At 41.3% G+C, this 25,107-nt stretch overlaps 1 protein-coding gene across 2 annotated transcripts in view; it reads right to left on the bottom strand.

Annotated features, from left to right (window-relative positions):
* Positions 1 to 18,747, bottom strand: part of TRPA1 (transient receptor potential cation channel subfamily A member 1) — a 30,097-nt gene extending 11,350 nt beyond the window's left edge. Inside the window, exons 1-15 of one of the 2 annotated variants that reach the window (XM_083747594.1) lie at positions 18,367 to 18,747; positions 14,980 to 15,142; positions 12,336 to 12,511; positions 9,831 to 9,938; positions 8,966 to 9,074; positions 8,260 to 8,405; positions 7,198 to 7,334; positions 6,695 to 6,743; positions 4,975 to 5,074; positions 4,765 to 4,865; positions 3,050 to 3,219; positions 2,785 to 2,949; positions 1,626 to 1,740; positions 1,163 to 1,329; positions 350 to 443 (exon numbers count right to left, since the gene is read on the bottom strand). In XM_083747594.1, coding sequence (XP_083603720.1) covers positions 350 to 443; positions 1,163 to 1,329; positions 1,626 to 1,740; positions 2,785 to 2,949; positions 3,050 to 3,219; positions 4,765 to 4,865; positions 4,975 to 5,074; positions 6,695 to 6,743; positions 7,198 to 7,334; positions 8,260 to 8,405; positions 8,966 to 9,074; positions 9,831 to 9,938; positions 12,336 to 12,511; positions 14,980 to 15,142; positions 18,367 to 18,483 — 1,917 coding nt within the window. In that variant the 5' untranslated portion in view covers positions 18,484 to 18,747. The remainder of the gene's footprint in view (positions 1 to 349; positions 444 to 1,162; positions 1,330 to 1,625; positions 1,741 to 2,784; positions 2,950 to 3,049; positions 3,220 to 4,764; positions 4,866 to 4,974; positions 5,075 to 6,694; positions 6,744 to 7,197; positions 7,335 to 8,259; positions 8,406 to 8,965; positions 9,075 to 9,830; positions 9,939 to 12,335; positions 12,512 to 14,979; positions 15,143 to 18,366) is intronic. The other variant, XM_083747593.1, reaches the window with a different exon arrangement.
* Positions 18,748 to 25,107: the final 6,360 nt, after the last annotated feature.

Here is a 25,107-nt window from a genome sequence, read left to right as displayed (position 1 = left end):
CAGCTTATGCAGACTCTTCATTATTGATTGATATGCATTTATTATATTCAGCTGAGAAATGTGCAATATACTGTGGTTTTCATGTATTGTTGTGACTTTTTATTACCTTCCTATGCTGGTTTTATTCATTGAATGCTACCCACATTGCATGCATTTTGGATTTAATTATTATTACAGTTAATCACTATAGACATTCTGATTCCAACTGATACGTTACAGATGGTCAAAGGTTTAGTTTTACTTTACTCACACAAGGCTCTAAGAGAAGGTATAAAACAGATTCTTTTACATGTGATCCAAACCTATGTTTTTTTAATCCCAAATTAAATTGTTCAGTATATAATCTTACTTTCAAACATTCAGGAAGATATTCAACCATCTCTATTAGAGGACATTTATTTGTACTTGAATGGTGAGAAAATGTTACAACAGTCTCTTCCCATCTGAAAAAAACCAAGTTGAGTGGGCTTAGAATATTTTTGTCATAGAATATTATAAATCAAATCAAATTAAATTAAAAAGTTATAGATAATTTGAAGGAAATTAGGAAAGCATTTGTTAAATATTTCATGGATTTATACAGGAAAGGAAAGGGGGGGGGGAATAGAAATAGGTAAGTATTTGAAAGAGAGTAACCTACAAAAAATCAGAGAGGAGAAATTAATAGATCTAAATACATCAATAACATCTCAGGAAGTGGCAGAAGCAATTAAACAGGCAAAAGCAGGGAAATCACTGGGTGAACAATGGGAGCTCACCCAGTTGCGGGGATTCAAACCACCAACCTTCTGATTGGCAAGCCCTAGGCTCTGTGGTTTAGACCACAGCGCCACCCGCATCCCCTAGAATTTGCCCTAGGAACAGATAAATTATTAAAGGGGGAGCTCCCCCCGATCAGGATTGGCCTCACAGATGAAAAAAATGTTCCCCATCCTGTCTCACAGAGAGAAGTATGGAGAAAGATATTCAAAATTCTTCTCTAACCAGCTACTTTTTCCAAGGATAACGTTTAAGAGAAAGAGCAGTACAAATTCATGGGGGAAAGCAAATGTGAATGGTACAGAAATCAAACTGTTAAAATGGTATGGTAGACACAAAGTGTGAAAAATAATAGATCTCTATGCTAGATATTATATATTGATGGGTATCAGGTGCTTCTTACCTTTTATGTAAGATGACAGTGTTTACGACATCTTTCCGCCCATTGTGTATGGCTTCGTGAAGAAAAGAAGCCTCATTTTTGTTCAAGAGTACTTTGGCACTGTCATCAAGAAGCAGTCTAACGGCTTTGGCATGGCCTTCTCTGGCAGCAAGATGGAGGGCCGTGTTCTTTTCCACAAGGATAAAATATCAAATACCATGTCATTAGAATATGAACTAACTGAAACAGTTACATATTTATTTCCCATTTACGATGTCCCCGTCCCGCAGGGTGAGGGTTGCTTAACCTTTCCCCAACCCACCACATGTTTTGCCTAATTAGTAAATAATGTGCATATTGTGCAGGTTAGTCAGCCAAGATTTGGGGAACTGGAATATGGCAGCCCTTCTGCATGCCAAGTAGTACAATGGGGCTACTCCATAATACTTTTATTATATATTGCTAAAGATTGCGCAAGACTTACCCCTTCTTCATCCACTTTATCTGTGCACTTCACATTAGTATTCAAAATTATCTGCATTGTGCGAGTATACCCTCCAAATGCAGCATGGTGCAAAGCTGTCCAGCCTTTATAATCACTTCGAAAAACAGATTGAAATAAATCAGAACAAGGTATAGTAAAGCACAGTATGTAATAATATGACAATGTAGACCAAAAATTATAGTAGTCTACATTCAGGCTGTTACATGGATCTGGAAAAAGCAAAATCTTAACTACACAGATATATGTGGTTTGTGTAAAAATACATGGCACTGTTATTTCCCACTGCAATATTAATATTTTGTATAGTGTACAGTGGTACCTCGGGTTCCATACGCTTCAGGTTACATACGCTTCAGGTTACAGACTCCACTAACCCAGAAATAGTACCTCGGGTTAAGAACTTTGTTTCAGGATGAGAACAGAAATCATGCTCCGGCGGTGCAGCGGCAGCGGGAGGCCCCATTAGCTAAAGTGGTGCTTCAGGTTAATAAGAGTTTCAGGTTAAGAACAGACCTCCGGAACGAATTAAGTACTTAACTCGAGGTACCACTGTATTTCAAATTGAAGAATAACTGGTATTATGAACATGAATACAGCCCTGATCAATCAAGGTGGCACTCTGACAGACCTGGCCATTTATGTGAGGACAGAGGTGACAAATTCAAGTCCCTCTTTCACATCACCAAAAAGGTGACCAGAACTGACAGCACTGGCTTTATGGACTGGCAATTATAGCATGCCAAGCTAGATTTAACAGCTGCTGGAAATACATGAAATTTCATCTCATCTCTGTTGCATGACACCTGTCAAAATCCCTGGAGAGCCGCTGTCAATCAGTGTAAACAACACTGAGTTAAGTGAATCAATGGTGTAGGGGAATCAATGGTATAGGGGACAGTTTCCTATATTCCTATGTATGCGTCCAGTAGCTACCCAGAGACACTGCTCAGTTATTGGTCACACAGTTATCTTTGCATCTTTGTCAATGAATTAAACACAAAATATATCACTTTCTTGAACAGGGTTCTTTTCTTGATAACGCAGATTATTCTAAGGCTATGTACATCTAATATATGCAAGTTACATTTCTATTGTTAACTTGAACTGGGGGGGGGGGGAGAGAAAACAAAAAACTTACCAGAGAAAGAGGGCACCTTTCTTCAAGAGAAACTGCACTACCTTCTCATGACCATTCTGAGCAGCCAAGTGCAGAGGAGTCATCCCTTTCTTATCTCCTTCGTTCAAGAGCCTGGTATCTACCATATCACGGAGGAGTCGTTGACAGGTGTTGATACGCCCATAGCTACATATAAAAACAAATAAAAAACCCTAAACCTTTGTTGCATATACTCATGATGACATCAGGAATGTGAAACAGCCAATTAGGGAGGACATAGGCTTACCTAGCTGCAAAATGCAAAGGAGATTTCTTATCTCGGCTTTTAGAACAGATGGAAACGTTCAGTTCAAGGAGGCTGTTCACTGAAAGGGGAACCCCCTGCCTGCATGCATAATGTAGAGGAGTGCACCCTTCGTTATCTTCATCCGTTATGAGATCTTTAATATGCTGCATCTGTTACATACAAAGAGTACAGCACATTAACAGCACCTTATGGAATCTGTCTTTTTGCAAAACCCATTTTGTATTTAAGTCCTCACTGAATTTTCACTAAAGAAACATGATAAGACAAATCAGGCAACAGAATCAGAATTAAAAAAAGAAATACTTGCTTCTATCAAATTGCAATTATTATTATTTTAATGAGAGAATGTTATGCTTTGGGGGAGATATCTGGGAACCTTTATTGAAGAGTCAGAATGGCAGAAAATCTATGAGCCAAAAAAGTCTTTCTCACTTGAAGGAGACTCAATCCAAGATTCTGTTCAGATGGTATATGGCTCCTCAAAGAATCAAGTGAATGTGATTAGTGGCTGGAAATGTAGTGGAATGTATTATAACACATTTTCATTGAACATTTTGGAGGGTTTTAGACTGAAATATTCACAGTGTACAGGGCTCTTACCCATAGGCGCTAGGGGTATTGGGCACCCAGGCGCCGGGCTCTCAGGGGTGCCAGGCCGAGAGTCTGGGGCCCAAGAGTTGAGTCCGGGGAAGAGCCCACCGTCAGTCGGAGCGCCACAGCGGACTCTTCTGCTGCAGGCAGCTCTGCGCTGCGAGTTTGGGGGCGACCAAGCCAGCAAGACGCTGAGGCAGCTGGCCGGCTCTGCCCTCCTGCGCGCCTGGGACTGGACAACCTGGGGGGCCGCCGGGCAGATCTTTGCACCCTGGCACTGCATATGCTTAAGACAGCCCTGGCAGTGTACATCTTAGAAGGCAATGAATTGGGTCAATAAGTAGTTAAGGCAGTTGATACTCCATAAACACAATAGCTTTCCATAAGGTATCCTTATATTCTTTGTTACTCTAGACAAGGGCTGCATTCACATGGAAGTATATTCCATTTTCCAACATTAACTATTAATTTCCAAATTATATTTGAGCTTTTATAAAATGTAAAAGCTTCTTCTGAAAATGCAACAGAATATAGCACAAGTTTAGCACTCATTTCTGTGTTCCAGAAAAAATCTCTTTGCAAATAAGATGAAAATGAGTGCTAAACCTGAGCTACATTCCACTATATTTCTGGAAGTGGCTTTTACATTTTATAAAAGCTCAAATAAAATGCAGAAATAACCATCAGGAAAATGGCATAAATTGCTGTGTGAAAGTAGCCACAAAGTGCACTTCCACTTTGAACTTAAATATGTTTCCTAGTATATGTATGCTGAATATTTTAATGCCCCAGCTGAGGTGTTAGTGAAGGGTATGCAATTATAAATATGTCAATTAAAGGAAAAATAAAAAGTTATATTTTACCTCTAATCCTCTGTATTTCTTTCTCTTTCTAAAATGTGAATGCATTTGTGCAATGTTTTGTGGCACCAGATGTATGCAATATTTCATAGAATGAAATATTTAAACAGCTATGCTGTATACTATGAGCAAAATGCAAATGTAAACAACTTTTATAAGCATATTCTGAAGAAAATGAGAGTAATATATCTCAAACACTATTAGTGCATGAATCTAACATACATAAGCAGTTGTTTCTTGTACCTTCAAAAACTGTTCATTCAGGTGTTTTAATCCTCCCGGATGTAGTACTGTTAGATGCAAAAAATTACGACCAAGATGATCTTTTAATTCTACATTTGCTCCTAAATAAACAAAGAAAATTAGCAGAGATTTCAAAGCTGATGACCTCTAATAGGCATGTTCTCATTTAATAACATTGTTCATATTGCATATTTTTTTCTTATCTTGTACCTTTTGATAGTAATAAATTCACAATTTTCCATGATGCACAATATGTAGCAAGTAGTAGTGGAGTTCGACCTTCAACGTCAACACTATCGATCTTTGCTCCCTGCAATTAAAATTCCATTAAACTGTATGAATGGTTGTAGGTAATTAAATTGGAAGCCTACTATAGATGCGTTTTTGCTTTGAAAAGCTGTAGCCTATTTTCCTCTTAAATCAAGTGGGCTTCTAAAATACATATTAAGCCAATACTTAACTAAAACATCACAAAATAGCACACAAACATTCAAGTCTTTCAGAACTCTTATTCAAGCTAGATAGTAAACAAGTGAGGGAGGCAAAAAATAAAAAACTTGGCTGGTTGTAACACCCTAAGAATGCATCTGATCAGACCCTTTAGGCAGAATGTGGGTGGAGGTGGCAAACATTCAGATGAGAATTTTTTAGGTATATGCAGGTATCAGATTGCACAAAGGTCTGCTAGGAAAGAGAAACATAAGCAACAGCTGATTCTCCACCTCTGGATTTATAAAAAACAGCTGTTATTCAGGTCTGTCTCCATCTCATAACTGACAGCTGCAGCTTCCAACCAAAGAAGGGATTTACTAGGGCTGTCCAATCAAAAATGTTTTGGGAATGGATATTCAAGTAAAATCAGAACTTGTTGTCCAATACTCTTTTGCAGATTGACTCTTCCAGGACCAGCAAAATTAACAGATCTGTGAACGTGGTTGTGTTTTGCTTATATGACCACCTTATTCTAATCTGGACCAGCCTTTTCTAAAATCTAATTCCCTTGGACCCCTTTTCTCTTTTATTCTTTTTGTTTGTGTCTGTATTTCATGATTAGCACTTTTCTTTCATCCCATCACACCCTAGCCCTAGTTACATTTGATTTAAGTTTGGTGTTAAATATTTGTAGGTGTGTATATCTCTGAGCAACAGTATAGTATCTGTTTGACTCTGTACTTTGTTTTGTGTTATGCACAGAAATACACACAGCTCTACATCAGGATACACTTTCAAACTTCAGTAATGTCATCCATTTTGACAAGGATTAAACAAAAACATGGCAAAGTCCCTGTCGCCAAAGGCAGTTTTTGGAAGGAAAGGCAAAAGCAAAGGCGGTTTGAAACGGTGACTAGAAAACAAAGAAACAAAACCCAAACCTATTTATCTGATAGGATGCTAGGCTTACAATTTTCATCCGATACAGTGCTACATGTCTTGGCTTGTATAAGTTTTGGATTACAAACACAACAAACCTGGAAGTGCGTGTCTTGGTTTGCAACCTTTTTTTTGGATTACAACCCATTGGGGGGGGGATTATGAACAAAAAAAATTTGGAGGCCCCATTGGCGAAAGCACGCCTTGGGTTACAACCTGTTTTGGTTTACAAACGGACCTCCAGAATGGATTATGGTTGTATACCAAGGTTTCACTGTATTGATGGTGATGATGACGATGATAGCAACAACAATTTATAGGCAGTTCCTTTCACTGGATCCCACCGATTCTGACACTGTAATTTCCAAGCATATATTATATAGTATCAAAGTTACTTCTACACATATAGCTGCCCCACCCTCCGTATCCATTTGTACTTGCTAAACAGGAAATTAATTTTTTTAAGTATGTATTTCATGCATGTTACTATGCAACCTGATAGTAAAGTTAGCACAGACCTTTATTACCATTATAAACTCAATTAAAATTAAATATTTACCATTGATATCAGATATTCTGCCAAGTCATAGTGATCAAACAATGCAGCCCTATAGGAATAATGAAAAGCAAACCAAGTTGTTAAAATAAAAACATAATGGTATTAAGTATAAACCATTATGATTTTCTTTGACAGTCTGAAATAGCTGTCTGTTGCAGACTTGGCCATTATTAGAGGTTTCCCATGTGCACATGTTGTGGTATTTCCCTGTTCTTGTTCATGGCAGCGACAAGGAAATCCCCTTATTGGAGATCTCCCTTCAAAAACTGAAAACATCCTGCATACAAAATGCTTTGGATCATGCTCATTGATTGAAATGCATCAAGTGTTTATTGCTGTTAGCTACCCAACTCTCAGTGACAGTGCAGAATCTTAAATATACCCAGTGGACAAATCAGTAGGGATGATAGATGAGGGAGCACATTCCAGCCTGTTCCCCCGACATTAAATATGACCTCTTCAAATATACTCAGAAATAAAGTAGAATTAGGCAAAGGCCTCACCTGTGAAGCAATGTTTCCTTATTTCCATCTAATGCGTCAACAATAGGTTCATCGCCTGCATAAGATGACATCATCAGTTTAAGAATTTCAGTAGCTCCTTGGGTGGCAGCAAAATGAAGAGCTGTGCATTTGTCACTCTAAAAGTGGGAACACAAAGGACAAGAAAGCCTTACAGTTATTCCCATTTTTATGCAAATGTTTAAAAGTTTTCCATAATAGTCCAAAACTCAACTCCCCATTTATAGACTTGAAATTTAGAACAAGGGTCTTGGTCAAATTCCAACTATCATTTTGCGCACTGGCCAATTTATAGCACAAGCACTTCCTATTACAGCCATATACACATATATACAAATTATCAGGGCTGGCCCATCCTTGAGGTGGGCTGGGCTGCTGCCTCGGACACTAAAGGACCAAGACGCTGCGGCCTTGTGAGTGCCCCTCCTGCCCCCACCAGAAAAGTGGTGCTGGCTTCCAGAGACCTGTTGCTGCCATCTTTGTGGCTGCAGCCATACAACCCATGTCCCCTGCCCACAGTGGCATGGCAAACACGCTCCCATTTCTCCTCAGGCAGCAAAACGAGATGTGATGCCCCTTGCAGGTTATTATTTTGAAGTATGGAAACAAAAACTAGCCTCATGCCACATAATGAGCTAATGTAATGAGTTTGCTGTGTGCACTATGTTGTCTACATCTTCAGTCAGAAATCTGGGTGGAACTAGACTGTGCTCCTACTGGGGAAAAGCAATCCTAGAACACAGTTCCTCTCAGGGGATGTTCCTGCACATAGCAGGAGCGATTTTTGCCAATTCTCTTCTCCCACTGGAATCCCAATCCCACCTCCCCTACTGTTCCAGAGGGCTGGGGCCCCTCCACAATAGTGTGCGGTATAGCACTGGCTACTGCAAGGACAGCAAGGAATTTGCAGAAAACACCCCCTCTCTGCACTGGCAGGATTCCTTCCATCATACTCAAAGTACTTGGTGAACAGAGGGAGCCTTTCCATTCTTTAACTTTCTTGCACAGTATATTTAAATAAACGTGTGTTTTGTTAGCTCTTACCTGCTTCAAATCAATTTGGGCTCCATATTCAATGCACATTTTAATCATTTCCAAGTCTCCACTTTGAACTGCCAGATGAAGAGGACTACACTTTCCATTATTAGTAAAATTGATGTGATTTTTAGGGGAATAGCCTAATTCTTCACCTTAATGATTAAAAAATAGATGGTTACAAATAACAGGATATCATATATGACAAGAGGTAGAAACAAAAACTTCCTCCCCATTTTGCAGCATGTTCATTTTGCCAAAGCATCTTCTGATGTTGCGACAGATTTATGCAACTGTATTTAGTTAAGACTATAAAGTAATAAGTATAATCAATTAAATAGCAACCTAATTCATGCACCTGATTAGATTTTGTTAAGCTTACAAGGAGAAAAACAGATGCATAAGTTTTTGTGAGGCTATGGGCCAAAGAGAGATTTAGATCAGAGTTTAATCCCCAAAATATTACCTCAATATATTGAATATAAATTTAAATAATCAGTTCAAATAATATTTAATAAAATACTATCTTATCAAATCCTTGCTTGATTTGCCTTACAAAGGAATATTACAAGGATATCTTCATATAACTGATAATTGCAACGATGACGTAAGAAATGTGTGATCTGAATTCAGGCTATAGTTTTAAGAAACAGGGCTTGGTGAGTTATGCTTTGAATGAAATAAATATTGATGGAATATTGTAAAATGTATTTACCCTTCTTTATGATAATCTCCATGCATGTTTTTGCACCAGAAAATGCAGCAGCATGGACTGGCATACATCCTAAACTGTTTGCTTTACATATTTTAGCACCATTTTTTATCTGCAAGAGAATTATCCGATATTAAGATGACAATTTCTTAAACAGTTCACAGATTGAAAACTTGTAACATATTAAGCACTTACTTATTGACTTCAAAAGGATGATAGACACATGTAACTATATTTGGATCAGAACTGGCACCTGTGAAAGGCTAAGGCCAATGGGTCAGTAGCTGGGACACTAGCAATGACTGGAGATGCTGACATGTGGGGCCTACCAGTGACTCTCTCATTAAGAGATGGAAGGTTACCCCAAAGGCCTCTTCAATGATAAAGGGGCAGGGAGAGTCAGAGTCCATAGGCTGATGGCCATGGCAGCAGATTCTAGAAGAGTGTGACTCTCGCTTTTTTTGCCCTTCTAGGCCTTTACTTTTGGGAATAAGAAAGTCTGGTGGACTTCAAGTTAATAAAACCTCAGAATTCATATGAAAATTGCAGGTGAAAGCTTGCTGACAACAAGCAGGGACTAGCAAGGAAGTAAAAGTCCACCTGCTGTTCTCTTCACCTAATGTTTTATCACACAAATTTGTTAGGGCAAACTTTTGATCCTTCTTTTCAAAAAATAAGAGCTTCTAATTTTCTGATAGGTTCCACAGTAGATGCCTATGACCAGTTCCTTGATGCCACATCTAACAATTAACATGTGCAATGCTTATACACATAACTTGCTACAGTATATAGAAATATGAAAAGGCAAGAGAACCACACTGATTCACAGAGAAAGACAAACAAAAAAGTAAATAATTTCTGTACATACCAGAAGTTTCAGTGCTTCAGTATTATCTTTATAACATGCAAGTAATATGGGCGTGTTCCCACTCTCTCCTTCCAGGTTCACATCTGTAGCGCTGTGTTCGACGAAAATCTAAACATTAAAATTAAATTTAAAAGTCTGACTCTTCTGTCACATCATTGCTGGGCTTATCTCAGGAGTAATAAGTAGAACACACCCCTGTCATCCACGTAATTATTGGCAAACCCACTCTCTTTCCCCATAGGTAACTCCAGAGCAACTGTCTCAGGCACAGGCCACCTGACATGCGTTCTAGTGACGGGCCTGGACCTTTAATTCTGTGTGCAGCTAACATACAGCTGATGGAAACTTGCCTAGATATGTTTTCTCCACGCCATTCACAAGACCTCCCACTGCATTCTGAAGCCACCTGGAGCCTCACATGTATCATTTGATCCTAGAGATTACAAATAACTGCATGAATGATGGTTGTGAAGTGTTGAAAAGAATCAGCCTTTTGACTCCTGCCTAACCAACACAGGTTTCATTTCCATGCATGTGGCCCTTGACAGATTGCTTCTGAAGGATTGTAACCCTTGACAAAAAAAAAAAAGTTTTCCCCACCCTGGCTCTGTGGTGTGCTTTCAACAGTTTATCTCCATATTTCAAAAAAACGTCAGTACCACAGGTGGATTTAGGGTTTTACTGCATTGGCCACAGGGCACCACAACTGCGACATAGTGAACTGAGCAGAACGGAACGCGAGAGGTGGGGTGTGTGAGCTGAATTTTGGTCTTGCACATGGCACCACTGAAATTTGAAAGACCAAAGTCCGCGTCTGCCTGCAGATCAAGCTGCTCTTAAAATATGAAGAATAAGTCCGTAAATCTACTGAGCTACTGATTTTCTGCTTCATCTTGCAGCCAGTGAGATGAGGCATTTATCTCCCATGAGATAGTATAGCATGCTCTAAAATCCAGCTTTTAAAATCACTAATATATCAGCACAAAATTTTCATAAATGTTAATTTACAGTTCAGATCATAAGACCACCTTATTATTTGGGTGTGGGGCTCTTAAGAGTTTATTGAGACTTCCACAACAAAGAAAAACAAGCAAAGAAGCAATAAAAGCTTGGAGCATATTTACCTACATTTGATTACATAAAAGCCAAACAAGTAGACAACAGAAAATCTTCCACAAATGTACAATCACACAAACAAATAAACACTAAGTGAAGCAATCTGGCAACCATCACAGAAGTAATCAACCAGCCAAGCATAAAGGGAAGGGTGTGTGTGTGAACTAAGTCAGGACTTAGTTATAGAGCTGCAAATAAAATGTTTTAAATGTGTTGTAAAGCGCAAAATACAAATGTGACACTAGATAGCAGCAGTAAGCTATGCCAAATTCAATGTATTTTTCAAAACTTTTTTTAAAAAAGGCATTTTCACAACATTTTTTATATGTGTGTGGATTCCACCCCACTCAGTCCATAATATTAATTACTCCACCCCACTTTGACTTGGGCATGACTGTGTATATGTGCAGCACAAGGAAATAAATAGATTCGAACCCAGAAATGGAGGGAGAGAGCTGAAAAGTCCTCATGGCTCACGAGGAGACCCTCTCTGGAGCCTGAAGAGGATGTCAATAAAGGTGCAGAAAGCCCTGAAGAGACCAGAGGCACAGCAGGGATTTGTTGAGGCTGCTCAGCCTCCCAGTCTAAAAGCTGTTGTGTGGGGTACCAGAGCCACATTAGCCTCTTTCCTGCATGCCCTCCAGTGACTTGCCGGCCAAAGATCTTCCATTCTGAATGTGGAGATTTTTGGATACAGTATTTTTGTATGGATTAAAGAGCAGCAGAGAAGGCATTCAAAGGCCATTTAGAGGGTGTTGCTCTCTTTACACAATTTCACTTATGTGTGCACGGGCCCAAAATGTAACCACTGCTTAAGTGTGAGGGACGGGGAATGGCTGTATATATTTTGGAAAGAAGTTTGTCCATCTGCCCTCGATAGGTTCATCCACCTCTCAAGACATCATCACTGTACTCAGTGTGATGGTTCCTGAGGTGGTGAAAATGGGGTTCGTCACCATTTGGATGCTGGGAGCCATTTTGAATCAAGATGGCAGACCCAAACACAACTTTGGTAAAGCTTTTTTTGCATAGGCCTGGCTGCCTCTTAAGATATCATAGCCAAACTCAGCATGAGAGTTCCTGCAGTGGGTGCGATGGTCTTCATTGAAGCTCGGATGACATCTGCCATTTTGAATCAAGGTGGTGGACCAAAACATGACTTTGCCCAATTCTTGGTGTGATGGGTTCAAACTCACAAACTGCAATATCCATTTAAATATCAAAATATTTTCAGAGCCGGGCAGTCTCCCCTAGTCACTCTATAAAACTGCATGAGCTGATGGAGGAAGCCATTCATACATATTTAATAAAACAAAACCATTTCACATAGAGACCGCTTTACTATTCACTTTTCATTGGCAAGGGTATGAACTTGGAATTAAACTTTACCTTAACTAATTCATTGTGAAGGCACTGCACAGCCAAGTGAAGTGGAGCCATCATACTGGAATTAAGAATGTTTGGGTTAGCTCCTTTGCTGAGAAGTAATTTAACACTTCCAATCTGGGATTTTTTCGTGGCCCAGTGCAGTGGTGTGTTTCCAGAGCAGTCAGTCACATTTAGCACTAGGCCAAAGGATAAGAAAACAGAGCGGATGTTATATCACACTTGTATGATGCACAGAATGACTGATATTAATAATCATAATGTTTTAACAAAAATAGTAACTGTAAATGCAGATGTTAGATTAATTAGCAAGTGCCAACCTTTATTCAGCAGATTTTGTCCTGTATCATTTGCATACTGTAAATTTAAATCATAAAATCTAAATGAAAGTGTGTGATATACTCTTAAAAGAGCAGTTAATGCCTTTTCTACTTATCTGTACTTGTAAATGCATTCTAATTGTCTGCTTTTTTGAGGCCAGCCTGTTATTGATCTGCTGCTTCCGGGGTATGACACAAAGATGTGCTTTCTACAATAGGATATAGCCATCTGAAAATAAATCCAGTAAGTAGAAGAGTATAATTCCAAATGCACATTTGACACACAGGTGCTTTTACATGGGTTATGTTCCTGTCAAAGTCATTTCCTAAATGTTTTTCCTCTCAAAACAGACACAGTACCTAAAAGCCTAGACACCTAAGAGTTATGGTGGTACAAGCTGTACTATGTCACCAGAGAAGGGGAGAAAACAGGAGGAAGGAGAATTGGGAAGATGGTGCTGGTGCAATTGCCAAGTCACATGACACTGAAATGTGCTGAACGGTTGTGGTCATTGGATTCTCCTGCTTTCTGGTACAGTGAGAGAGGAAGAAAATTTTCTCTCTACCCACTTTATCTACACCATACATATCCACAGTTAAGTCACACTCAAGAGTAGACTGACGGAAACAAATGAACAAGTAAATGAAGCCCACTGATTTCAGTGGGTCTGCTCTGAGTATGGCTAGTTGAATGCCAGTCTCTGTTTGCTATTTGATGGCCAGAAAATTACTAGACACTTCCAACCTCCCCAGAGAAGTTCCAGAGGTGGCACAAACAAAATTTAGTATTATATGGAGGACTGGATACATATGTCATTTTTGTTACCACTATTTACAGCATAAAAGTATCTCAATAGAAGGGAAACAGAATGGTCTGGGGATCTAAAGAGCTACTTTAGATATGGCCAAGAACTTGAGCATGTCCATCTCTACTTTTGAGTTTTTTTCTCTGAACTGCAGAAAACATTTAACTGCTTTTAAAAGGCCCCTCAGTTTTAAAAGCGGTTAATCATGTGCTATAGGGAGCTGCTCCTCAAGAAACACATAAGTTTGGACATGCAGATTTAGGGCAGTATCCAATTAAATAGTTATACTAGTGCAACAACTTTCAGCTGTGCAATTTAACTTTTCTGCCTCTCCTCTCTGGTGTAAACCACAGTGCCTCCTAAATTTGTTCTGGTGCTTCCCTCAACCCTCCAGAACAGATTTAGGGGGCACAAGGCATGCATGTTGTTCTTTGCGCGCGTGCGCACAAACACACACACAGCAACCTGAAACTACAGATCATGGAGGTGCACATTCAAAATTCTATGTGAGCCCTTGTGATGTCACAATGAGGAGCTCAATCTGCTAGCAAAGTGGTAAAGTAATGAGTTCTCAGCCTATGCAAACAGACTCAGGTCTGCATGTGCAAGCATTGCTGCAGCTGCCCTGAAGGTAGAATGGGAAAACCTGGAAGACTGTTATGGCAGCTTTGGATAAGGACTATTGTTCCACAGTGGAAGAAGGCTGCTTTGCACTCATGAACCCAAACAAAGACGCAGAAATTTGTCCACAGATGACTAACCCTGAGAATGGAATTGCACACAAATATTACTTGTAGTGCTCACCACTACAACTGCTTTTTGAGGTGGGCAACATTCCAATAAGCTATAAGCACATCTCCTTTGCTTCACACGTTCCTTTCACCAGTCACCAGAAGACCTACCATTGTCACCTGAGTGCCACGTGGGTACATAAGCAGAGAGAAATGTCCTCTGCGAGGCTGATGCCTCAAGGCAATGTAGCAAGAGACAGTGAAAACATTTAGTAGACCTACATATGGTAGTGTGGGGATTTGTTGTGAAGAGGCACACACAAAGGTAATGTGGTCTCATTAGTTACTGAAATAGCTGCTATACTGTGTGGTTATCAAGTTATGTGGATTGTGGAATCTACAAATTTCAGGGTGCGGGTGTTCTGCTCTGATATGTTGCCCCCTAGTCTCTGCATTCAGAACTGTTTCAACTTTCCCCATTGTTGATCTGTTAGCAAGGGATCTAGCCTTTTCTCATCTATATAATTTATTTTGCATCAGTCAGATTCCATTATGCATTAATCCTTCTACAGCTGATCATCTGCATTTGTGCTCAAGCTATTAATAAAGTCAAAACATGATACTATGGAATGAATATGAGTTTAGTTGACTGACTAAATACACATCCCAACATGCTGAGACTAGAACACAAGACTTCTCCCATGAAGTCTTGTGTATGTGCTGATCATACATTTTGTATGTGCTGATCAAAAGATACATGCTTTAAAGTAATAATAATGATTTTTGTCACCTTCAGTTGAAGAACCATCTATAATCATTTGCATTAGCTCAAGTTGACCTCCTGCTGCAGCATGATGCAATGGAGTGGCATTTAGCTCATCCAGTTTCTTAAGACCATCCCGATTCTTCTTAATGAAACTTCGTAGTCTGCAGGTACTTCCATCTGAGATCACCTAATTTTGGATTATATTTTTTTAAAAATGCAATAATATTTATTTTCAAAGAGAATGTAGTGCTGAAATGCGACAGTCTATAGTCATACTGGCTTGGCATACTGGTTAGCTGTTTGTTTTCGGGATACCTTGGCACCTGCATGCTAATTGCTTTTAATCTAGTAGAGCCAGAAACTAAAAGTTAACAAAATTGGATTATATTTGTATGAATCATCTTTTAATCTAATAAAGGAGAGTGCAAGATAATAAAAGGTGTGGAAACCAAGACTTATGAGGAATGGTTGAAGGAGTTGGATATGTTTTGCCTAATATATCTAAAGGGCTGTCACATGAAAGATGCAGAAAGCTTGTTTTCTGCTGCTCCGGAGGGGAAGACCCAAACCAATGGGCTAGGGACAAAGGTGAGAGCTGTTTCCTAGTTCTGCTGGATCTCTCAGCGGCGTTTGATACCATCGACCATAACATCCTTCTGGACCGTCTTGAGGGGCTGGGAGCTGGAGGCACTGTCATACAGTTCCGCTCCTTCCTCCTGGGCCGTGTTCAGAAAGTGGTGGTGGGGGATGAGTGTTCAGACCCCTGGGCTCTCACTTGTGGGGTGCCTCAGGGTTCTGTCCTCTCCCCCATGCTTTTCAACATTTACATGCAGCCACTGGGAGAGATTATCAGGAGGTTTGGGCTGGGTGTTCATCAGTATGCAGATGATACCCAGCTCTACCTCTCTTTTAAATCAGAACCAGTGAAGGTGGTGAAGGTCCTGTGTGAGTGTCTGGAGGCGGTTGGAGGATGGATGGCGGCTAACAGATTGAGGTTGAATCCTGACAAGACAGAAGTACTGTTTCTGGGGGACAGGAGGCGGGCAGGTGTGGAGGATTCCCTGGTCCTGAATGGGGTAACTGTGCCCCTGAAGGACCAGGTGCGCAGCCTGGGAGTCATTTTGGACTCACAGCTGTCCATGGAGGCACAGGTCAAATCTGTATCCAGGGCAGCTGTTTACCAGCTCCATCTGGTACGTAGGCTGAGACCCTATCTGCCTGCAGACTGTCTCGCCAGAGTGGTACATGCTCTGGTTATCTCCCGCTTGGACTACTGCAATGCGCTCTACGTGGGGCTACCTGTGAAGGTGACCCGGAAACTACAACTAATCCAGAATGCGGCAGCTAGACTGGTGACTGGGAGCGGCCGCCGAGACCATATAACACCGGTCTTGAAAGACCTACATTGGCTCCCAGTACGTTTCCAAGCACAATTCAAAGTGTTGGTGCTGACCTTTAAAGCCCTAAACGGCCTCGGTGTGGTGAGAGCCAGTGTGGTGTAGTGGTTAAGAGCGGTAGTCACGTAATCTGGGGAACCGGGTTCGTGTCTCCGCTCCTCCACATGCAGCTGCTGGGTGACCTTGGGCTAGTCACACTTCTTTGAAGTCTCTCAGCCCCACTCACCTCACAGAGTGTTTGTTGTGGGGGAGGAAGGGAAAGGAGATTGTTAGTCGCTTTGAGACTCCTGAAGGGGAGTGAAAGGCGGGATATCAAATCCAAACTCTTCTTCTTCTTCTCGGTCCAGTATATCTGAAGGAGCGTCTCCTCCCCCATCGTTCTGCCCGGACACTGAGGTCCAGCTCCGAGGGCCTTCTGGCGGTTCCCTCACTGCGAGAGGCCAAGTTACAGGGAACCAGGCAGAGGGCCTTCTCGGTAGTGGCGCCCGCCCTGTGGAACGCCCTCCCATCAGATGTCAAAGCGATAAACATCTACCTGACATTCAGAAGACATCTGAAGGCAGCCCTGTTCAGGGAAGTTTTTAATATGTGACATTTTAGTGTATCTTTCATCTTTGTTGGAAGCCGTCCAGAGTGGCTGGGGAGACCCAGCCAGATGGGCGGGGTACAAATAATAAATTATTATTATTATTATTATTATTATTATTATTATTCAAATGACAAGAAAGGAGTTTCTGACTAAACATTAGGAAGAACTTTCTGACAGCAAGAACTGTTGAACAGTAGAACCGACTACCTTGGAGGATGTTAGGCTCTTCTTCACTGGAGGTTTTTAAACAGAGGTTGGATGGTCATCTGTCAGGGATTTTTTAGCTGTGATTCCTTCATTGCAGGGGGTGGACTAGATGACCCCTTCCAACTCTACAAGTCTATGATTCTATCCCACTTATATTTGTTCAGGAGACAACTTTTCCTCCAGGCTCACAGGACAGCAAATGCAGGGTTCTAGTTTTGGCTCAATTGATTGAGCTGTATTAGCTCTGAAAATATCATAATGTGGTGCTTACTCACTCTACAACATAATTTTTAAATCAAGAGATAGCATCAAAGAATATGGCTATTTTCTCTCCAGCAATGCTACTTGCATTCATTACATGGGAATAGTACATTATGCCATATGAACCAGAGTGTGGACATGATAAATATATTGGGGGGGGGGGAATCTGTTGCGTGCTTTGTTTTTTGTTTTTTTCCACATGCAGAGAGGTCCTAAGACCTATATTAACCTTTGGATCGAGGCCAACAAAAAGATTAAAACTTTTTACAATATCAGCATATCTGATGCTTGTGAGTCATAGGAAATTACCATATTAATTTGAGCTAGTTGTGCTATTGCTGTTAAAGGCAACACAAAAGAGAGTAGCAACAAGTAACCCTTAAAACGTGTGCTTTTTAAACTACATAAACTGAACTCAAAACATCCTACAAATTCATTCCATTCTCATCCATTCTTCTGAATTCTACATAAGCAGGGCTTGTTTTTTTAGAAGAACCATAGAATTGTAAAAGGTAACCTATTCCAATATTCTGTCCCAAAGGAGGTTTTAGAGAAGTTTTAGATCCCAGATACAAGTACATTCCTAATACATGCATCATTTTTAAGAGCTGAGTTTTCAGCATCCTGGACTTCTTGGCCAGGGTAAGTGTCTGTTTACCAGGAAGAGATTCAACAGGTACAGAGTCTTCCATTATGGAGGTGCACTAAAAGGAAAACTTTGGCCTGTTGAATTTTCGACGGATCTTCCTCCCTGGTTAATCCTGCAGGAAAAGAGGCTCACAAACTAAGGACCCAGACACTCCAGAACAGGATTTCCCCAGAAGCACAGATCTGAAGACACTTCATACCTGCTCCCGGTAGCACCGCGATGCGCGGCTGATTCCCGCTGCAATCATACACCCCCCCTTAACCTGGACTTTAAGTCCCGCCGAACTCGCGCGGCACCAGCCGCTTTACCTTAAACACATCCTGCGAGGCGACCGAGGCGGCGTCGGCTTCGCACACGACTCCTTCGTAGCAGGTGTCCTGCTTGCTCTGCCCGGACTGGAACAGCTTCAGGAAGGCGCGCCTCATGGTCTCGCTGCCAGTCCGTCTCCCGCGGCGACCTGTGGGAGACACCAGAAGGAGCCATGTGTGCAGGGGAAAGCCCGGCCCGAGAGAGCAGGAGGAGGAGGGACGGGGGAGGTGCTCCCACCCACAAAAGAGGAGGCGCGAATGGGGCGTCGTCAGGCGGAGCCGGCTGCACGAGGAAGAGGCGTGAAGAAAGGCCGCGAGCGAGCGGCGGGCTCGTGGAAGAGATTCCCGCCTTCGGAGTTGAGGGAGAGAGGCCAGAACAGGGGCGGGGGCGGCGGCCTGAGGGTCTCGCCGGAGGAACAGCGCGGCACCGGTGCGCTCGCCTCGCGAAGCTGAAGCGGCCTCCGCTAGAACAAGGCTCGACCGCCGAGGGAGGAAATTGGCGCCTAAGCCGAGAAGTGGGGCCCCTCTCGGCTGTCCGCCGTGGGGTCGATGTGGCGACGTCCCCACTCAGACAGACGCTTTTGTGCTGCTGCTGCTGCTGCTGCTGCTTCCCCTCAGGAACGAGCAAGACCATTTAGGCCGGTACCCAGACATTTGCGGGTTGGACTCCCTATGGGCACGCTCGCAAGGCCAAAAGAACCTAAACACCGGCAGCCTAGTATGTTTCCCATTTATTATATAAAGCACTGAATAGCTATTAACAACCTATTTACTTTTTAAGTGCCAGTTTTATATGTCCTGAAGAAGATACAGCCTAAGGCTGAACGGTTAACAAACCCCTCACGGGGACCAAAACAACCCAGAATGTAAACTGTAAAAACCACATAATTATAAATAACACAAGCAGCTTTTTAAAAAGTAAACTTTTAATTTTTTAGAAAATAAAACTAGCAAGGGAATTATTTGGTACGGCACTCTAGAAACACCAGAAGAATATTCTCATTGTAATTAAGCAACAAAAAGTTTGAAATATACCTATAATGTTAATTACATACAGCTTTAGTAAAAAGAAACAACAACAACAAAACCTGTCTAGTGCTTGCCCTTTTTATAAGGGAAGGTTGAAGGAAATAATGGTATGGTTTTCCTAGCAAAGAGAAGAATTGAGGGCAGTGGGATAGTAAAGAATGAGCTGGGTTGCAATAGCTACAACTAAGCGATAGCTCGACATGAAGTGGGGTAGGTGTTTTCCCCACTGACCCCCTGCCGTGTCTGGATGCCACGTGTGATCCTAGGTAGAACAGCAGTGAGAAAGTTGTGTGAGAGATGCTGGAGTCAAGAGGCAGAGAAAAGTCTGCTCAGTTCTGTTCTTTGGGGCTTCCCTGGAAACATAACAGAAGCAAAAAAAAAAAAAAAAAGAATTATAAAATTTATACACTGCTTGATTTTTTTTTAAAAACCCTCATTGATCTTGTTAATGCTCTCAGCTCCTCCATCCTACACTCAGGTTCTGTATATGTGTAAATGAAACCTCACAACCTAAAGACACAAAAGTCTGTACTGTATTAACCATCATTCCAAGGAAGTCAAACTCTGGAAAATGCTTGGAACCCCTGGAGTCTCTTCACACTCAGAGATTGGGCTGGCACATTTATTACTGAAGCTGGAAAAAACAAATCTCTTCTGTCCAGCAGCAGACACTGTACTGTAAATAATACACCATCACGAACACAGAACTATGGTTCCTTCAGAATTCTGCCCTCTATGACTTTATTACAGTGGTGCCTCGCAAGACGAAATTAATTCGTTCCGCGAGTTGTGTCGCCTTGCGATTTTTTCGTCTTGTGGAGCACGGATTCGCTGGGTATTAACGGCTTTAAGAAAAAGGAAGCAAACTCGCAAGATGTTTTCGTTTTGTGAAGCAAGCCCATAGGGAAAATCGTCTTGCGAAGCAACGAAAAACCCTTTCGTCTTATGCGTTTTTCGTCTTGCGAGGCATTCGTCTTGCGAGGTACCACTATATGTCCAGGGCTTTTTTCCCCAGCTGGAACTGAGTTCTAGCAGCTCTCAAGTGGGTGCCATTGCCATTATAAGAGAACGAGGTGTTCGTGATGAGTTCCAGCACCTTTTTTTGTAGAAAAATAGCACTGTGTATATCCACATATGTGCTTGTATTTTTATTTCCACTGCAGGGGCTCATGGCATGTTCAAGAGCGTGCTATTTATCTGGGAAACAGTGCTATAGAGCAGGGGTCAGCAACCTTTTTCAGCCCTTGGCCAGTCCACCGTCCTTCAGACCATGTGGTGGGCCGGACTATATTTTTTGGGGGGTGAGGGGAATGAACAAATTCCTATGCCCCACAAATAACCCAGAGATGCATTTTAAATAAAAGCACACATTCTACTCATGTAAAAACACCAGGCAGGCCCCACATATAACCCAGAGATGCATTTTAAATAAAAGGACACATTCTACTCATGTAAAAACATGCTGATTCCCAGACCATCTGTGGGCCGGATTGAGAAGGCGATTGGGCCGCATCCAGAACACGGGCCTTAGGTTGCCTACCCCTGCTAAAGAGGAACCATTTCTTCTCTACTCCCAATCAAAAACAGGCATGTACACCACACAAACATTTTTTAAACCCAAACTTCTCCTACAACTGTGTTTTGACCTTTAAAGGTTATTCAAAACTTTGCTGCTGCTTCAGTCTTCTCCCCATGGAAAGGTGACTACATATACAGTATAAATTTGCAGAGTGTATACCCAGCCAGTAGTCAGTGGTAACAGCTCTGACCAACTCTGCCTCACTGAGTAATGATGTGCTAACTGCACCGAGGAAGGCATAAGGAATTTTCCATGGTTTTGATTACAGGGGGCTAAAGCTATCCAGTCCCTATCTCAGTTTGCGGAAGTTTCACAGACATAATTTTATAAGTAATGTTCAAGTTACATGTTAAGCAGAGCTCTCTGATCCTTCTGGCATTTTTCAGCCTGGGCAAAGCAGGGAAAGGTTATTTTTGGGTTAAAATCACCCTCTATAAGGTGCCTTTTTACCCACAAGAGGAGAGGAGATGGAGACCTCCATGGGTGAAAAAGAAGCTGAAAAGGGGGCTAGAGAGGAAGGGGTTAAGCCGTCTTTCTTCATGCACTCTTCTTCCATGCAGCCCTGAGGTATTTGGCTTCCAAAATAAAAACACAGAAGAAAAATTACTGAACTCTGTACAGCCCCTGAGACCTTCTGCATGCAAAGCATGTGCTCTACCACCAAGCAGCGGTCTCTTCCCAGGTGGCCTGAGATGCCCTGAGAAAAGGAGACATTTGTATATATCTTCCTATAAATAGGGATGTATTTCTACATTACTCAGCTGGAATGTGGTACAAAGACACCCTGATTACGAGAAAGATCTAAAAAGATATTTTCACTTCATTAACTCTACGGTTCGGTCCATGAAATTTATCACCTAACAGAAAAGAACATCCCAAGACAGAACAAACAAAATTAAATATGGGACAACTACATGAAACTGTGGTGGGAGGTAATCTGGGTCTACGAGGTTTGGTGTCATCACTATGCTGCCAACACTCAGCTCTATTTTAATAGTAGCATAATATATGCCAGCATGTTTCCCAATATATTGATGCACACCACCCCAAAATCCGAGCAGTGTGAGATTCCAGGGGTCCAGGTGGTTACCCAAGGTTTGGAAATGACTCTGGTGTCTTTATGATATATGGTTTATTTACACATATATACAACCTGAGCCTGTGGTGGAGGGACTCATAGCACTACCCTCCAAGGGGTTCTTGCTTTCCCATGGCCTCAGTCTTAGATGTCAGCAGAAATTAGCCATGACACTCTCTGTCGCTTTGTTCCAGCTTGCTGTATTTCATAGACCGCCACCTTTTCCTCCCAAGCTCACATCCTAGCCAGCCGCAATCCTAAAAGAAACTACTCTTGTTCAAACTATGGCCTTTGGCCTGCGAAATAACTCACAGCTGGAGAGCTGTCTGTCACAGAGCCCCAGCTTTCTTAATGTTACAATAATGGTTCATCACCTTGCCATTGTTAACAACTCATACTTAGCTGCCATCATCAGGCTGGCCTGGCTACTCTGGCCATTAAATTCCTGCTGGATTCAGGGGACTTGAACCTAACACCTATTAGGAACTAGGGGAATCTGGCACCTCCAACTCACAAGGATGTCTTGAAAGATTTCCAGTGCTCCAAACTAAGCTCCATTGAGTTCAGAGTAGCTTACTTCCAGATGTCTGTAGGATTACAGCCTCAGTGAGATGTTATAAGATTTATAATTTAAACAGATTTTTATGTTTATTGTTACCTATCCTATCCCAAGGCTTTAAATTAGATCGGACAATTAAAAATAATCATGTACATTCTACAAACAAATTTCTTTTGCATTGAACAGACTGTATGCTGTTGAAATAACTGCACCAGACTGCTACTGTTACAGATCTTAGTTTCAACCTTTTATGCATTGCTAATATTTTAGTTCAACTGATCTAACGAGAAGCCAAGTTCCCCAAAGAATAAACAATACAGCAGGATTTTATGGTATTAGTTTGTTCTTTGAGGCTGAATGCATTTTCATCTTTTTAAAGCAGTGTGAGTTTGGAAGCATAAAATAATATTAAGGGGAAATTCTGAGAATGTGGGAAAAAAGATAGTGAAGAATTAGTTCCTAAGGGGAATGAAATAGAATTGTAATAATACTGACCATAGTTTCCTGTTTCCCCATAATGATTCACATAAGTAACCAATTCAAATAAGCAGGCAAAAAGTAGGCAGTATTGTTTTCCCCAGAGTGGACTGAAAACACTTTTATACACATTCTTGCCAATATGAGCTTGCTAATGTAAAACAATGGACCCATTAAGATATGCAAGATTCACTAAAGGTAACCACAGAGCAAACCTTCAATGAAAATATGATTGTTTAATAAATGAACTGTATTCACAGTAAGAACACAATCCTGCCAAACAAAAGAAGCTGACAGATCCTATGCATGTCGACTTAGAAGTAAGCTTCACTGAGTTCCATGGGACACCTTGGTGAGTAAAAGGATGCAGCTATAATCAAGATATGCTTACTTAGGCTAAAGCAGTGGCAGATAGACAATTAATTTCAGAATCTATTACATAATGGGAATAATAAGTGTGGAAGTTTGCATACAGTAATGCTTAGATACTTGAATGTTGCCATTTTTACTGTATTCTGTGACAAAATAGATTTTCACATGAAGGTCCTTTTTCTGCCTGAGGAGGGGATGATGGGCAGAGCTAATACTTCACTTGCAGCCCATCATGTCAGCTGGCCTCTCTGCTTCCAACCAATCAGGAGAAAACTGAGCAGGAGGGACAGAGGGGCACCAAGGTGAATGTGGTCCACCTGAAAGATTGCAAGGCGTGCCTACTCCCAAGGATACAGCCAGTTCCTTCCCAACCTGCCCATCCCTATACACCTCTTTTTGCTGTAGCTTGTAACATACATTGAAGTAATCTCAGGACTGCTGTGAACCCAGTGTTAGCTGCTGGTTGATAGGGCTAGGAAGGAAATTTACATATGGCTGGAACTAGCAGAATCAGTTTCAAAATCCTATGATATTTGTATTGTTGATTTCCTGGGAGGGATGGTTTATTGTTACTGTTTACCACAGCTTTGTTGCGTCACAATTATCAAAGGGCACTAAGGCGTTCAGCAGGATTAATAAATGCAAGGTAGCTTGGGATGGGACGTTGGAACACAGGTGTATGATATCCCATTGCAGGGGTGATGGCAGCAGTGTGCCCTAGATTCTCTCTGTGTGAAAGCCACTCAAATGGCATTAAAGCCATTGATGGCCATCACTGATACCCCATGACCCAATTCAACTCCACAGCCTGGGCTGAGTTAAGCAATGTGGCAATGTCAAGCATAGAACCTCAGCCTTATGCCATGCTACTTGTCTTTGTGAAGCTGCATCCAATGATGTGGCTAGTATACTTCCAGCTTGGGTGTCCAGTATGTCTGCTCACTCACAACACCCACTATGAGGGATGATAATTTTCTGAAGGAGATTCCTCAAAGGCATTAAGCCTCCCTCCCTCTCTCCCTCCCTCCCTCCTCCTTATATTCTATTGGACAAATTGGGATTCTTCTCCAGAAATATGATAGAACATTCTCACACCTTTCCCCACAGTCAGTTTTTGCATTGTCTTGGTCTAGGTATAGGGCATTTCTTAGTAGTTCAGCGGATTAAAATGCACCTTAAAAAAACAACTGGTTTAATAAGATAGTAATATTTTAATCTCCTCTATGTAACCTAAGAACTTTATAAGTAGAAAATACTACTTTTCCTTCGGTGTGGCCAATGCTAAAATGAAGTCACTCACTGTATTAACAGAAAACTGTAATACAAAAATGGCAACCTAAATTAGAATATAAATGTTGCAGAATATTCTTACTTTAGTTTGAGAAGGTAGATTAGCATTACTTTCACAATTTAAACCCCTTAATTGGTTTAAACTTAATATTAACTGAACTCCAATACTGCATTAACAAGCAATATAGTTCCTAACCCCAAAGGATTACAGTCTCTATAACATGACCAGAAGAATGGGAATAGAAAGTGTTAAAAGTTTGGTCAGAGATGGGATGAAGGGGTGGAGAGGGATATGATGGGAAAAACAAATGTATAGAAGAAAGTTACGGTAATAACCAAAGAGCGCTGAGTGAATTG

Source organism: Podarcis gaigeae (genome assembly GCF_964106915.1).
Source record: "Podarcis gaigeae genome assembly, chromosome: 7".
In the NCBI taxonomy this organism is placed as follows: Eukaryota; Metazoa; Chordata; class Lepidosauria; order Squamata; family Lacertidae; genus Podarcis; species Podarcis gaigeae.
The sequence above is the reverse complement of the archived record's forward strand: the minus strand, read 5'-3'. Positions and strand labels throughout refer to the sequence as shown.